General features: G+C 42.6%; 1 protein-coding gene across 1 annotated transcript in view; it reads right to left on the reverse strand.

The window, feature by feature from the left end:
- Window positions 1-15,839, reverse strand: part of FRMPD4 (FERM and PDZ domain containing 4) — a 298,741-nt gene extending 282,902 nt beyond the window's left edge. The window contains exon 1 of the mRNA XM_042810115.1: window positions 15,788-15,839. Within this exon, the coding sequence (XP_042666049.1) occupies window positions 15,788-15,828 (41 nt within the window). The 5' untranslated portion in view covers window positions 15,829-15,839. The remainder of the gene's footprint in view (window positions 1-15,787) is intronic.
- Between the last annotated feature and the right edge of the window lie 378 nt (window positions 15,840-16,217).

A 16,217-nucleotide genomic window follows, 5' to 3' on the forward strand; every position in this document is an offset into this window, starting at 1 on the left:
GAAGGAAGGAAGGAAGGAAGGAAGGAAGGAAGGAAGGAAGGAAGGAATCTTCAGAAGGCCTCAGGTACACAGGGATCTCCAGCAAGATACTATTGCCTTCACTGCCAACCCTTAAATGAGGTCTGGGAAGGGGTGGATCCTGGCTCCAATCTCTCCAGTCACTCAGGTACACTGCATGCACCTGAGCTCCCCTGGGTTGGCCCTGCCTTCCCACCAGGTGCTCAATCATTGCTTCAGGCCATGACTTAGTACTTCTGCTACATGTACATCTTCAAGAAAGTCCCCTTCTTTTAACCAGTTCCCAAATTTTGGAATTCATCACAATATAGAAGCTTTTCCTCTCCTGTAGTTTTTATTCTCTAATTCTTTAAAAAAAAAAAAAAAAAAAAAAAAAGTACCCAAAACTAAGCATAACATTCCAAGTATGAATGGACATCTTCATGGATGTTAATTTCTTATTACACAGAAAAACACAAAATAATTCCTAAAAAATACTGGTAAGTCCACACTGGTCGAAAGGAACACTGAATTAAATGCTGCCAGGTTTTCTCCACATTCAGAAAAAAACACAAGTTTTTTCTGCAAATGGTTAAGAACACACACAAACAGTTTGAAGCATCCCTTCCAAATTATTAGTAGAAATATCACACTAAACGTTCTCAGCATAAGCATTCCTGCAGCCATCTTTACCTGCTTAAGATGAAACTGGGGAAAAAAAATTAAGAGGCAGTTGACGATGTTGGTGCTGCTCCCATCCTAAGGAGCAGACTTCTGGCTAAATCTAGAAGCTGAGCAGACTGCAGGTGATCCACTCTTCTGTCACAACCAAGTGCCTCTGCAATCAATCAGAATCACTACAGGGACACAGGACAGCAGACAGGTTTTAAAACTAAGAGTAAAAAAGTTGTGGTTTTTTTTGTTTTGTTTTTGTTTTTTAATTTTAGTGTGAATAAGTATTTTTAAATATAAATAAACCAGAAAGCTCTATTTTAAAACAATTCCAAATGGGAATAATGTTTTCTGGAGAACATCCTTAAATAACATCCAATACCTAATTGTAGTAATGTAACACCAAAGGTGGCATACATTTTCAAAACTGCTCATGATTTGGCATTATTGTTTAGAAGTCAACATCTATTAGTTTACAGATAATCATGACAAACCAACTAAAAGATCTAAAAGGAAAATAAAACAAATTGTCTTCAGTTATTTTTCCTCCAGTAAGCAGGCCATCAAAAGAAATACACAGCAAGGTACTCAGAACCCTCAGTAAGTTTGCAGATGACACCAAGCTGGGAGGTGGTGTCGATTTGCTGAGGGTAGGGAGGCCCTTCAGAGGGATCTAGATAAGCTGGATCACTGGGCTGAAGTGAATGGGATGAGGTTCAACAAAGCCAAGTGCCAGGTCCTGCACTTTGTCCACAACAACTCCATGCAGCATTATAGGCTTGGGGACGAGTGGCTGGATGATTGCAAAGAGGAAAGGGATCTGGGGGTGCTGGCTGATGCTTGGCTGAACATGAGCCAACAGTGTGCCCAGGTGGCCAAGAGGGCCAATTCCATCCTGGACTCCATTAGAAATGGTGTGGCCAGCAGGAGCAGGGAGGTGATCATCCCAATGTACTAAGCACTGGTGAGATCACACCTTGAGTATTGTGTTCAGTTTTGGGCCCCTCACTACAAGAAAGACATTGAGGCCCTGGAGCACGTCCAGAGAAGGGCAACAAAACTGGTGAGGGGTCTGGAGCACAAATCTTATGAGGAGTGGCTGAGGGAGCTGGGATTAGTTAGCGTGGAGAAGAGGAGCCTCAGAAGAGACGTCATTGCACTCTACAACTTCCTGAAGGGAGGCTGTGATAAGGAGGGGTTTGGCCTCTTATCACAGGCAAGAGACAGGACCTGAGGAAATGGCCACACGTTGTACAACAGGAGGTTTAGATTAGACATAAGGAAGAACTATTTCTCTCAGAGAGTGGTCAGGCACTGGAATGGCCTGCCAAGGGAGGTGGTGGAGTCACCGTCACTGGCAGTGTTCAAGAGGCGTCTGGATGAGGAGCTGCGAGATACGGTGTAAAGGCTTGTGGTAGCAGTGGTAATGGGAGGGAGGTTGGACTAGATGATCTTGTAGGTCCTTTCCAACCTTGTGATTCTTTGATTCTATGATTTAACTAGTGGCTTCCTTTGGAAGAACCATTCCCTTATATAGTTTACATCAGAATTCTGTGATCCAATCTCAAATGCAAGCTGAGAAAAGGTCAGTGCCTGATAACTGCATAAATAAGATTTCCACTCATTTGGCCACTTATCACTGTTAGAGCATTTGTATTTTCTGTACGTGTTGATAAACATCAAAAAATGCTAAACAAGTCACCACATATTAAACCTTACCATAGAGATAAAGTAGTATCCTTTTTTCTATTCTGAAACTACAGACTTCAAAACAACAGACATGAGTTATGAAAGTCTAACACGTGAACAGAAAGATGTGGACGCTGCCTCTCAAATGACTGCTACATTTCGAAGAGTCTTTGCTATATATTTTGTAGGTGATATACATTAAGTATGGGCATGTGTATGTGCATCAGCACATTTACAGACTCCTACACCCTTACACTCAACTACTTTGTCATAATTAATACTCATTATTCAGCAAATTATCCAAATCAGTAGTTAAACTACGCTTGCCATCCTGGAGAGCAAATCATGTCATTTGCAAATGTAATGCAAATTTTACATGCCAGATGAAGAATTTGCCAAGCCTGAGAACTGTCGCATTTAGAAGTGCTCCATTAGCACGGGAAGCTGACCCAAAACTATGTAGCACATTTCCTCCCCTCAGTCAACCTGAGGTGCTAAACGTACTTCATGAGCTACTGCAGCTCTGTGCCCCAGGAGCTTCCTTGATTCCACCACTCTAGGTACCTGGGGCCACATGTGGTTAACTATGCAAAAACAACCGATACCTGAGACATGCAGGTCTTAGCAGATGAATCCAACAGGTCTTACTGAAAAGAACATTTTGGCTGGGATTGAAGTTGCACTGTTATTTTCTTAGTGAGTGAAGAAACACTGTACACAGGGTTATTTAGCCTATGCAATGTTCATACAGTTTAGCAAAAAGAAAAAAAAAATTAACAACTTAATGATAAGAGTTGGTATCACACTGCACAGAGTCAAAAACGTAAAAGTGAAGAGACAACAAAATGACTGTATTTGAAATATAAAGCAGCCAATGCTGTCCTTATTTACCAAACTTATGCAGAGATCAAATGAATACAAGTGAAGTTTCCTCCTCCAACAACCTGCAAGTGGGCATCGAGTATTCATAATGAAAAGAGGGATCTAGCACAAGAAAGATGTTTCAATGGAAAACCAACTGGGGAGGAGGATACAAAGCAGCAAACTATACCAGAGAGGATCAGAGACAAACTGTTCCCTGCTTTCCACCACATTTAGAGCTGGAGAAAGAATATTTTAAACACTGGAGAGAATAAATGTCAGCTGCTATCACTGCAGCTTGGTAAACACATGTTGATCTTGTCATATTTTAAGCAGCTGAAATCAATTTCAGCCATTTTGAGCTAATGCACAGTGAGATAGGTGTTGTGCCTTCTAATTAGAATGCTGTTCATTGCAGCACCAAACTATGAACCATTTGAAAAATTAAACTAATGCTGCTTTATCTTGTCCTGTGAAATAAACATTTTAAACATTTAATGTGAGAACACAATTTCTCTTTTTGAGAAGCAGAACATAACATAAGAAAACAGTATTAAATCCAACAGTAATGGCTAATGAACATAAATGAAAGTAATTCCACAAGCATGCACTTGTCTCTTTGCTTTGAGGCCACAGAACAGTGTGAGGTCAAGCTGTACTCTAGACAACAAAACCAAAAGCAGATCAACAGCAGTGCATTCTGCCATCAACACAGAGTACTTTTGTTGGGATAAAGGATGAACCTTGTACTAACTTCCAGAAAATGAGTTCCTCTCATAGGCTTTACAAAGCAGACTGCCCCTAAACACATTTAACAACTATCACTACAGGTATTAAGAATACCCAGACACAACAGATGCCTTTATCCCAATTAGGGCAAGCATGGAAACAACTTGCAGGGACACAGAATCTGCCAGTTTTTCAGATTATCATTTCCACTGCCTTTGCACAAGTTCCCATTTCAACAAGACCTGACACTATACCTTAATGCCTGCTAAGAGCATCAAGAGGAAAAAAATAAACAATTTACTATTTTGCTTTGGAAAAAAAATTTCATTTCTGGTTAAAAAAAAGCAATATACTTGACATCTAGCAACAGAGAATGAACATAAAAGAAAGATATTGGAAGTACTTGTTCTACTGCTCATATTTTAAGAATTACTTACAAAGTAATGTTAGTAATCTGGATACACTGATACCACCATCTTCTCTCACTCATATTTTCAGTGCTGTAAATACAAATTGGTAAATAAATATCACAAAGCATCTCAGCAATAGATAAGAGCTGATGAAGCGCCATATATGTATAAGGAATGACAGAAGGAATGGCAGGAACCGAAAATTTACAGCATATAAACTCCTTGAAGTATACTTCTCTTTGCATTAAAAAAGAAATAAACACAGTGTCTGAAGTTGAGTTAAAAATTCAGGCTAATTAATACATTCTGTAAAACTCTGATTTCCAGTTTAAAAATAAAGAGCGTTTGAAGAACAGGCCACTAATACTCTCCCACTATTTTTTTGTGGTTTCAAAAGCATCAGCACAGCACAGTATTTTATCTAAGTAATGTCCTTTCTCAGATCAGAAACAGAGCATTTGAAAATCAGACAGCTCATCAGACAGCTTCCAGAACAAGGAAAACTTGTACACTTTTTTATATGAAAAGCATACAACTATAAGCTTACTGATATGAACAAATACATGCTTGTTAGTGAAAAAAAAATAAATTATTGAACTAAACAACATGTCTGTAATTTGTCCTGGACAGTTAATCTCCTATAATACACGAATTAACACCTCAGACAACTGCTTTGCCCTCCTGCTTATTAAAACAGTTCGCACCACTAAGGAAGCCCGCAATCCTTCCTAGGTACATTGGGATGTGCAAGGTGCTTAAAAGCCACATTTAGCATCTTGAGAGTACTTGGTTTTGAAGGTGTCCAGGAAAAACCACATTACTCAGAGGCAGCCTAACAGTCTCCAAAGGCAGGAGAGAGAAAGAGGAAAGCCAAAGGAACCAGGAAAGATCTGCTGAACTTCAGAGGAGCTGAAGCAGCCTCTTCCCATCCCACTCATCTCCTCAGGTTGCCTGCCTCTCCCCAAAGCCTCTCAGGTGAGAGGTTCTCACCCAGCCTCCCCACAGGCAACTAGAATGGGAGTCTTTTTCTCCATAACCTCCTGCAGCAGCCCCTACCACCATACCAAAGCTCTCACATAACCAACTGATAACGTAGAAGAGCTCACCAGAGAAGCCCTGCTTTGTTTTCCCTCCTGCCACCGTGCTCCCTGATGCCACATCCTCCAATCACTTCCTCCAGTCCAAACACCGGCAGGAAAAGAAACATACCAAAACCAGTGTTCTGCTGGCTTTACTCCCTCAAGCAGCTCACCATGGTATAAGATTCATCTAAAGAATACAGAGAATAAGACAAGAGAAGGGAAAACCGTGTGAGACAGAAGAGATCAGGCCTCACAGTCTCGTAAGGCCTCCCTGCACTGGTTGTTAGGCCAGGTTAACCACACGAAGGAAGTGCACTCCTGCAGCACTTGAAAGTGCCTGAACCTACTCCTAACTGTTCCCCACATTCACAGCTCCTCCATATGCTTTCTGGTTTTCAGGGCTTCGGATTGATTGTCTTCTTTTGTGCATGTTTTTGGTTGTTTGTTTGTTTGTTTTTTAAGCCACAGTAAAGCACATTCTCCAATTACTATAAATTTTGCAGTAAAATTATCTGCATTTGGGGGAAAAAATAGTCAATCTGCAGCAATCCTACAGCAAGGGGGCTGAGGCTCACCCTGAGAAAGAATACCTTTATCATCAGTGCCTGAATGTAGCCAGAGCGCAGGAAAACAGGAACCTCCCTATTTCACCTTTCGAGTCACTTATATTCCCCAGATAACACTAGATCTAAGAAGTGATGAATCAAAGGAAAGGAAAAAAAAGGTTTTCTGCTGTAATGCTGAAGCAAAATCTTCCTTTTCTTCCCCCAGAGCAGTCACACAGATTACAACACACCAATTAATTCAGGCAGCATTATGGAGCAAATAAACTCCTACGTAGACAACAATGCAAGTTCATCTTCGTATAAAGATCAGCCAGCATGGAACAATTACTTCAATACACTCACAACAAATAAGCCCTCTTTCAATGCAGCAATCATTAACTTTCTTTCTTCAGTTTCTTCCGTCTTCTGTCCTCTGGCACTCCTCCCCTATTACACACTCCAGCCCCTATTCACCCTGCCCTCAGAGTGGAGTCATGAAGTACAGAACATTCCCCATGTGCAGTTCTTCTCCATCCCTCTTGACTCTGCCCTGGCAAAAGAAAATGCACCCCTTGTAAACATTGCAGGCAGCATACAGTGCAGAATGCAAACAGAAAACCTAGGCAGGTAGCCAACTTAATGAGAAATCTGTCTGCTTCTTTCTCCTAGGTAAAAAAAAAAACAAAAACAAAACATGTACATATTCGGAGATAAAAACGAATGTTGGAGTTAAGATCATCTGAGATTCTCAGTCCATAAAAAAAAAAAAATGCAAATACTTTTGAAGCATGACTTTGCTCAATAACTTAACCCCAGTCCAAACATTTCTGCATGAATGTTGATCACTTCTGCCTGAATACATGAACTGCACTTGGACTTGATTAGTCACATTGCACACTCCGAACTAGTGACACTCATCTCTTCCAAAGTTGGAACAGCTGAAGCTGCAGCAACCTGCTACACACTGAGCTGCTGAGCAAACAGCCCCATCTTGCTAAAGCAGATGAGGCATCAAAGATAATAACTTCTTGGGCTAATAAAGGCAAGAAATAAAGACAAATCTGAACTTCAGCACCATTTGGGCTTCGGTGCAACTGCCACCTCCCTTCTCTTGTCGTCCATGTTGTAATATGGATGCTTCAAGAAAGCCAAGCTTGTAATAGTGTAATTTACAGTTGGTCTCAGTCATCGCCATTGTTCAGGCTTTCAGGTGGCTATGGCACATTCTGGCACTAGCAATTTTGTACATACAGACCACTTCCAGATTTCTCCTCAGTTCTCTCCTGCTGTACTTCAGTCAAACAAGGAGTTCAAGTGAAATAACACACCTCATGTAACACATGCCTAATTCTTGATTGTTGGTGCAACCACTAGTGCTTCAAGAAACATTTACAGCCACAGTACGGTGGGCAGTTTCCTCCCTAAAATACAAGTACTGCCAAATCTAGAGCAACCGAATCACAGATTCAAGATTAAAAAACAAACAGTAAAATGACAAAATCCAGTCCACCCCTCCATCCCCCCTAAAGACCAAAAACCCACCAATACAAAAAGTACATACACAAAACCAAATTCTGAAGAACACTGGAGAAACTTCCTTGGCTTCTTCTGGCTGTTAATGAAGATCACCAAGCAGTTTCCATCAACAAATACATACATACATACTGCATTTATTGATATCTTTTTTAAAAAAGGTCCTAATTCCAGTCACTCAAGGTTTTTTTCCTTTAAAGTTTCAAAATGTTCAATCAGAACCTAAAAAGCTACTGAGAATGAGAAGATCAGAAAAGGATTCAGTCTCAAAACTTTGGCATACAAATATCTCCTCTCTTCATCATCTCTTTTCTCCTCTGTATAAATCTCCTTTTTACAAATGATTACCAAAATCCTGTAAGATATCATCTTTTCAAACTCCCTAAACTAAAAAAAAAAATACCTGGCAATTCCCCTAACTTCACAATAATTAAAATGAAATCTTGTGCTGTAGCCCCTGATCTTAATAATAAAATTGAAGAAGAAAACCAAGAATTTAATATAAAGACAATGTCTTAAAACAGTTGTAAAAACAGCCAAGTCAATCAGCAACCATTTTCCTTATCATCAAGGGAAGTTATTTTTGTCCAAGCAATAAATCTCACAAAGGACTTTTCTAAGAAGATACTCATCAGCTTTTAATCACATCTCTCTCCTATTCCAAATCACCAGCAAAAGATTATTTAATAGGACAGACCTTTGCATCACCCTCCACCACGCCTTCAGAATGCTCTCTCTCTCATTTAGAACTTTTTTTCCCTGAAATTCTTTGTTGAATTGTTATTCAACAATTATGAAATGTTATGTTATGAAATGTTATTTTTATAGACTCGACACTAAAGGAATACGGGTAGAGATTTCTAACAAGCTAGATCCTGATTCAGGTAGGAGGCAGTTTTAGGTCCTGGAGTGCTTTACTTTTCCAGTTCCAATGTATTTTCATACACAAACAAATTTTAGGCATTGCTTAATTCACTAAGATTTGAGCATGCAATTAATTATTAAAATTTATACTGTTGGTACTGTTATTTGCATCATTTCAAGTCAATGGGATAATTATCAGAAACAGTCTCACAGATTCCTTTTGAAGTCTCCATATAACGTACCTTCAAAACCTGCACAATCTTTTGAGTTCAAAAACATCTGCAAGGAACATCAGAAAACTTTAATTATGATTAGTCATGATTATAAAACGCAGCTTTAAGTAGAGTTTCATATTATCAGAAGTCCCTCTTATTCAAGGTATGTCTCTCTAATATTTTAAACTCTGATATCTTGTAAGCACCTGAAGTTTTGAAAATGAGTAATTTCATCTACATCTGGTTGGTCTCATCTCTTTTAAGAGAGATGCTTGAGCATCTTGACACTGGGAACCAAAATCACTTTTCCCTTCCTCACATTCAATTTTTTGCATCCTTCCCAGACAATGGTTTGTTTTTTAAGAGATTGTTAGCTCCAGCATGATTTAATTCATCCCATCAGTCAGCTACCCAGCTGCGATACACTGACATAACATGAAAATGCTGTCAAGAATAGCAAAAGACCCCTTCTCTGCCATATTGCCAGCAGAGCTAAGAACATATATTATCCTCTTGTTATTTCAGGTAGCAGTTTGTATTTTCTAAACAGCTTGCTGGATTTCCATAATGACCTAGAATGTTATAAAATATGGAAAGATACCCTCATTTTACATTTCTTCCTTCAATTTAACTGGAATTTCCCACATCAATCTTGCAGATTGACAACAAAATAAGGAGGTTTGTAAAAATCAGGGAGGATTTCATGAGATTCAACAAAGCCAAGTGCAAGGTCTTGCACCTGGGTCACAGCAGCCCCTACTACCAGGACAAGTTGAAGGACAAAGGGACTGAGTGCAGCCCTGCCAAAAAAACCTGGGGATACTGGTGGATGAGAAGCTGGACATGAGCAAGGAGCGTGCCCTCGCAGTCCAGAAAGCCAACCATATTCTGGGCTGCATCAAAAGAAGCAAGACCAGCAGAGTGAGGGAGGTGATCCTGCCCCTCCATACTGTGTGCTGGTGAGGCCTCTCCTGGAGTACCGTGTCCAGATGTGTAATCCTCAGTACAGGAAAGACATGGAGCTGTTGGAGCCATCCAGAGGAGGGCCGCAAAAATGATCCAAGGGATGGAGCGCTTCACCCGCGAGGACAGGCTGAGAGGGTTGGGGCTGTTGAGCCAGGGGAAGAAAAGGCTCTGGGGAGATCTGCGTAGTCTTCGAGTATCTAAGGACAGGCTACCAGAAAGAAGGGGACAGACTCTTCAGCAGGGACTGTGATGACAGAACAAAGGGAAACGGTTTCAAAGTAAAAGAGGGGAGATTTAGATTGGATATAAGAAAAAAGTATTCCACAATAATGGAGGTGAGGTGCTGGCACAGCTGCCCAGAGAAGCTGCGGGTGCCCCATTCCTGAAGGCATTCAAAAGCAAGTTGAATGGGGCCTTGGGCAGCGTGAGCTGGTGGGGAGCAGTCCTGGGCAGGGGGGTTGGAAATGGAAGGCACCTTAAAGGTCATCCAATTCAAACCACTCTGCGATTCCGTACTTTTTAAACCATATGAGAACATCAGTGATCAGATTGGCTTAGCACACATACCAAAACATTAGAACGGGTTATGATTATCACAGAATCACAGAATCACAGAATCACCCGGGTTGGAAGGGACCTCAAGGATCATGTAGTTCCAACCCCCCTGCCTAGCAGGGCCACCAAACACACACATTTAGATCAGGTTGCCCAGGACCCCGTCCAACCTGGCCTTAAACACATCCAAGGACGGGGCATCCACAACCTCCCTGGGCAGCCCGTTCCAGGGCCTAACCACTCTCCTTGTATAGAACTTCCCCCTAACATCCAACCTAAATCTTCCCTCCTTCAACTTGGATCCATTTCCCCTAGTCCTGCTGTTTTCAGCCTTTTTGAAGAGTTTACTCCCCTCCTGGGTGTAGGTTCCCTTCAGGTATTGATAGGCTGCAATGAGGTCATTATGAAAGAAACTATCCCCACATTCCTGTTTCAACCTTGTCACTAAGGGCTTGACACCACAGAACAAAAATCTCAAAAACTATACTACAAATGCTATGACTGTTCTTAAATCAGAGCACTTCCAAGTTTTCATTCCATCCTCTTCAATAATTATTAGGGAAAGAAGAGGAATAAAAATACTACCTGTGGACTTTGGGTTTCCAATTTTTTCTTTCTCAAATACTTCAAGAAATAAGGTTGCTTCATGTCACATCCTTTAAGCACTGTATCTAAGCAAACAGTATTTAGAGAACTTACATATTTAGAAGAGTTGCATCATCATTCACTGGCAACTTGACAAGTTTACAGCAGTCCATAACATAAGGAGTGTTTTTAATAAATCTCTAAAATGCTGAAGCTGTTATACCACAGAATATTACTAACACCACAGACACTAAAGCACATATCTTTATTATGTGTCAGCTAACAAAATGGATGAATAATAAAATAAAAGGCAAAGCTTTTATATTAATATAAATAGACAAATGTTTCACTAAATTAAGCATGGAAAGAAAGGTGAAATGAATTCATGGTTATTTGAATTATCATCCAATATAATAAAATCCTTTTTAGGATTAAATTACCTTCTTTGAACATAAAAAAGATAATCACAGGCTTTCTTACTAACACATTCTTTTGTAAATACTGAAAGTAACTTGCAAGCTATGATACTGCCATTCCAAAGAGCATTGATAAAAGCATTCCAATAATAGCACACAATATCACTTCAGTAACTTATGTATACTTTTAAGTGTGTCACCCTTAAGGTGATTTTATAAACACCACAGCAAACTAGCACTAAATAAGGAAGCAAAGAAACACAATATTCTGACAAACTGAAGACAGACACCTGAAATCTTCTAATATTATAGACTAATCTGGGAATCTAAAACCTGGAAGACATATCTGTTCTTGGCCACATACAAACAACTAGACCACAGAGCTAAGCAATCTTGTTCCCCATAAAAGCTGGGCCTCACACCCACAGCCTACAAACACACCTTCTGGCTTCGTGGATTTTTAGGAGCAGACCTTTCACCCCAGCTTGATAAAACAGCTAAAGACAGGAGGCCTGTTGAGAACAGGAGGTGAGAGCAGGACTGCAGAGGCTACAAAACTAGATAAAAACTGTAAGACTGAGACTTGGAATTCGTATAGACTTGTTTCACTTTTATAAGCAGTGAAGACCCAAAAGCACAAGTGTTTGACTTGCTGCCTTCTCAATCTACCTGGTTAGGAATGGTTAGCTACACAAAGACATGAGCAAAAAAAATGAAAATAATATTTACCCACCTCAATGAAAAACACTTTTGTGAGGGATTCCGACTTCCACCTCGCAGGAAAGAAGTGGTATTTGGGTGCTCATTGAAAAGCCCTCGCACAAGTTTAGGGTTGCTCTGTTGTTAAGCTGATCCCGTGGAGCACGGTAGGAATATGGCTGCTCACAGCCAGTTTTTATGGAATAAATTGAAGCAACCCAACAATAACGACAGTAATGCAAAACTTGAGATCCAGTTATGCTAAATTTACCTATCACACATCACAAATTGGCATTACTGTTAAGGACGTCCCCATTCTGGGGGGTCACCATCTCCACTCATGATGGTGGTATCCAGATAGATGCATACAAGTTTTATGTCTCGCTGTGAAAGTTCTGAAACTGAATCTCTGTGAATCACCAGAAGAGCTACTGCTGATTTTCTAACTAAATATATGTTCCACGAATACAGGCTTTAAACTTTTGCCAGTGCCTTTTCACTGTTCCAACCTATTGTTTCACGGTTCATCTGTCCCATATAGACTTGATGCTTGACACTGTGCCCTTTGCCAGGTTTAACCAGGTCTGAAAACGTTCCCATTCACATTGGGCAGGGCAGCAGCATTCCTTCACTCCTCATACCTGCACTAAAAAAAAAAAAAAATTTAAAAAAAAAAAATCATCACTCCATATTTATACTCTTTTTATTGCTTCCCCCCAAGCAACTGCTAAAAGCAATTAAGAGAGAACACTGGGCAAGGCAGACTCCTGATCCAACCTAATCCAGCAATTTTTGTGTGCACTTTATCTATCCCACTAATCCTCCTTTCTGAATTACAGATGCTACTGCACCAGACATATTTATGCAGCCCACACTACAAAAATATTCACCTGCCTTGTACAGCTACACGTGATCCATTAAGACCAGGCAATCATTTTCTATATGTGGATATTCATTAGAAGAGCAGGTTGTTACAACTTTTTCCACAAAATGGCTCCACAAAATTTATACCAAAACAATTATTACCAAATATTCACTAGACCAGTGGAGAATTCTACGCAAGAATTTTCAAAACCAAGCTTCCTGCCTACAGCAGGGTGCTTGGAGCTCAATGACCTTTAAGATCTCTTCCAACCTAAGCCATTCTATGAGTCTACGAATTTCTGAAAAGGGGAAGAGAGAGAAGAAATGCTAACAAAAGTGCAATAAGTATTTCTAAACAATACTTTTGTTTTCAATGCCATGATGGACATCTTCAATTTTTACAAATCAGTAGAAACCTCACCATGAACATCTTTATTAGATGCATGTTATACAACGTGACGGATCCATAAAGGCAAGGAAATAACAAGAGAAACCCCCGACCTTGTAGAAGCATACACATATAACCTACTGCCCACTGAAGATTAGGTCCATCACAAAACCAGTTTGGCTCCCTTACATTTCTGCCCACCTCCATTTTCAAAATTATGCACACATCCCCCCACAGCAACTGTGGATGAGTGCTGAAGGAGCTGCAGAAGTGAGAGTCTCTAAAAGACCACAGGAAGCAAGCAGAAAACTGCACAGATAATTAAAACACAGCAAACTAATGCAATGTCAAATTTTCTATCTGGCAGGCACTATTTAAGAGTTCCTGCTCCATCTCAGAATTATTCTAGATAAGAGCTCTAATGCACAAAGTGATCAAGGAAAAATTAAAATTCTCACCGTGTAATACAATTACACTACAGCATTAAGAAGCATCCCCTTGCAGTAGCCATGAATAACAGGCTTGCCCGTGCCACTGCCTGCAGAATCAAGGCCACTGGTCTCAACACTAAGAGTTGACTTGCAACCTCAAATGAGAACATCTGAATGCACAGCAGAACAGAAAGAAGACTGAAAGTCTTGAAAACATTCAGTACAAACCAGGTCTGAAACAACTTTCTGTAGGTATTCTGTCTAAAGATCGCCTTCTCAGTAAAATACTGTTTGTTGTATGAGAGCTTTCTTCTAGAAAGGCCTTTCTTCCAACAGCTGAGGGAGAGCTTTCAACATGGACACACCAAGGGATTACAAACAGGGTTTACATTGAAGTTCACTTGCTCCACAAAGCTCTTGTGAAACTGGAACAGATAACTAGCTGTTACCTAGGAAACTGCAAGTAAAATAAAGTCCTGTGTAAACTATTAGGTTGTTTAACAACCAGAAAATTAGAAATGAAAAGAGTAGCTTGGTACAGAAATGATTTACTCTGATCTACAAGCAAACTTAATCCCGAGTGCTTCCTATGCTCAATTCCAACAAAGCTGGATACAAGCTTTGAAACCTATGGTTTCATTTCAGAAGAACTTTCAGGTCCTTCTGGAGAAATGCCGTGATCTTCCCATAATTACTTAAACACAAACCTCAGTGTTGGCAGTGTTGGTGCCTTCAGGCATGCAGAAAGCTACAGCCTTTGTACACCAACAAAGATCAAATCCTACCATGTGTACAAAAACTGCCAGGTACCTGGCTTTGTAACATCTCCAAGCAGCATATCCCTTCCTTTCCCTCTGACTTAACTCAAGCATGACAACTCTGAGACATGAAGATCCTCGAGCTTCTCTAAAATACCACTTACCAACAAATACAAGAGATCAAGCAATTCAATTACCTAGAAATAAATACCACGCTACATGCCCTGCTCCTTGTCTGTTCTCACGTAATTTTTCCTTCAAGTTTGCACTGTAGTTACAGCTCTGGCGGTCTGGGAGAACGGACAAACAATGCCATGCAGGATGCCAGTGTTCCAGCCTCCACCTCATGTCACATCGCTCGGAGCAGGGTGAGACGATGATGTGCTTGAATGAGAACAGCTGCTCTGCCCCAGCAGGGCCAAGTACAGAGCTGTAATCACAGCGAGGTGCAGTGGAGGGAATTGGGGAATAACAGCACTCTTTGTACCTGTGGCATCCAGTGACTTCCAGCCACGCAGTATTTGTCTTTAAGGACCATCCATCACTGTAACACTCTCCCACCTGAGCGGCACCAGAGCAAGCGGCAGCCTTGCCTTTCCTCAGCAAGGCCCTTCCTTTTGCATAACACCCGCTTTCATTCTGCGCCTCACAAACAGCAAGGGCCGTGGTAACTATGGTGTACCAACACAAAATCATAAGAATTCAGAGCACTCCTAGTTACCGCGATCAAAGCTAAATCCTTTAGGAAGATTATCCACACCAAAACCTTGCAAAAATCCCACAGCTCGAGCACTTTCATACCGCGTCTCCCAGGCGAAGCGTGGTTTCCCCTGTTACTGAGGAGGGCCACCTCCAGTACAGAGGAACGGGCTAATGGGCTGTGCTCCTTCACCCCTCTGCGCAGCCTGGGGCCTGGCAACTCGCTGCCAGCGCAACAGTACAGACACAGACCGCAACTCCGAGGCCGCTCAATGAAGATCCATTCGAGAGCACACGTATGCCCTCACCAAGCAGCAGCGGGAAGCACATGCCCTGCGCGCAGGGGTTTACTCGCGCCCCAGCATACACCGTGCAAGAAGAGGCAGCGCTCATCATCTGCCGATGATTTCACCGCTTCTCTAAAAATATCGCCGTGGAGGAGCCGGCGCGCCCGGAGCCGCGCTCAGCGCAGAGTTGTGGCCAGGCGAGCCGGGAGGGCACAGCACAGAACGGCACGGCGCGCCCCGTCCCTCCCTGCCCACCCCTTGGCCAGGCGCTGCCCCTTTCCCCCGGGCTCGCCCCCTATCCCCGCCGCCGGCTCCCACCGCCGCTTTCCGTGTTCCCAACAGTTCTGGCCGCCCTTTCACGGCGGCGCTCCCGGGCGGGCACCGCTCTCTCCCTCCTGCCCGCGGAGGGCAATGACCCGTCCCGCGCGGAGCGGTCCCGGCAGGCTCCCCGCCCGAGCTGCCCCCTCGCCCCTCTGCCGGGGAAGTTGGGCCCCCCTCACCGGCAGCCCTTTGCCCTCCCGCCCCCCGGTACGGACACCTACCCGGAAAGCTTCCCAAGCTTCACAAAGCTAAACACATCCATCCATGCGGCCGGCTGCTCCGCCCGTCGTTCACTTGCTCACTCGCTCACTCCAGCAGCGGCGGCGGCAGCTCCATGTCGGGAGAAGGTTGCGTCCAGCAGCGGCAACAGCCTTCGCACAGGCAGCAGCCGGCGGCGGCAGAGGCTGCTACCCCCCTCCGGCGGGGAGCTGGGCTTGCAGCATCTCGCAGGAGCGGCGTTCAGCCGCGATCAACCCTCCTCCTCCTCCTCCGCCCCCTCGCTCCCCGCCTGTCCGGCCCCCTCCCTTCTAACTCAAGACACTGGGGCTGCGTGGCCGGAGGGTCGCCATCAGCCCGGGCCCTCACCGCTTCTGTGTCGCGGCTCACGAGGAGAGCGGAGGGTGGGGAAGAGGGAGTTTCTCCTCGCGCCGC

Source organism: Centrocercus urophasianus, unplaced genomic scaffold, assembly GCF_019232065.1.
Source record: "Centrocercus urophasianus isolate 14NV4802_14NV808 unplaced genomic scaffold, USGS_Curo_1.0 seq_12, whole genome shotgun sequence".
NCBI lineage: Eukaryota > Metazoa > Chordata > Aves > Galliformes > Phasianidae > Centrocercus > Centrocercus urophasianus.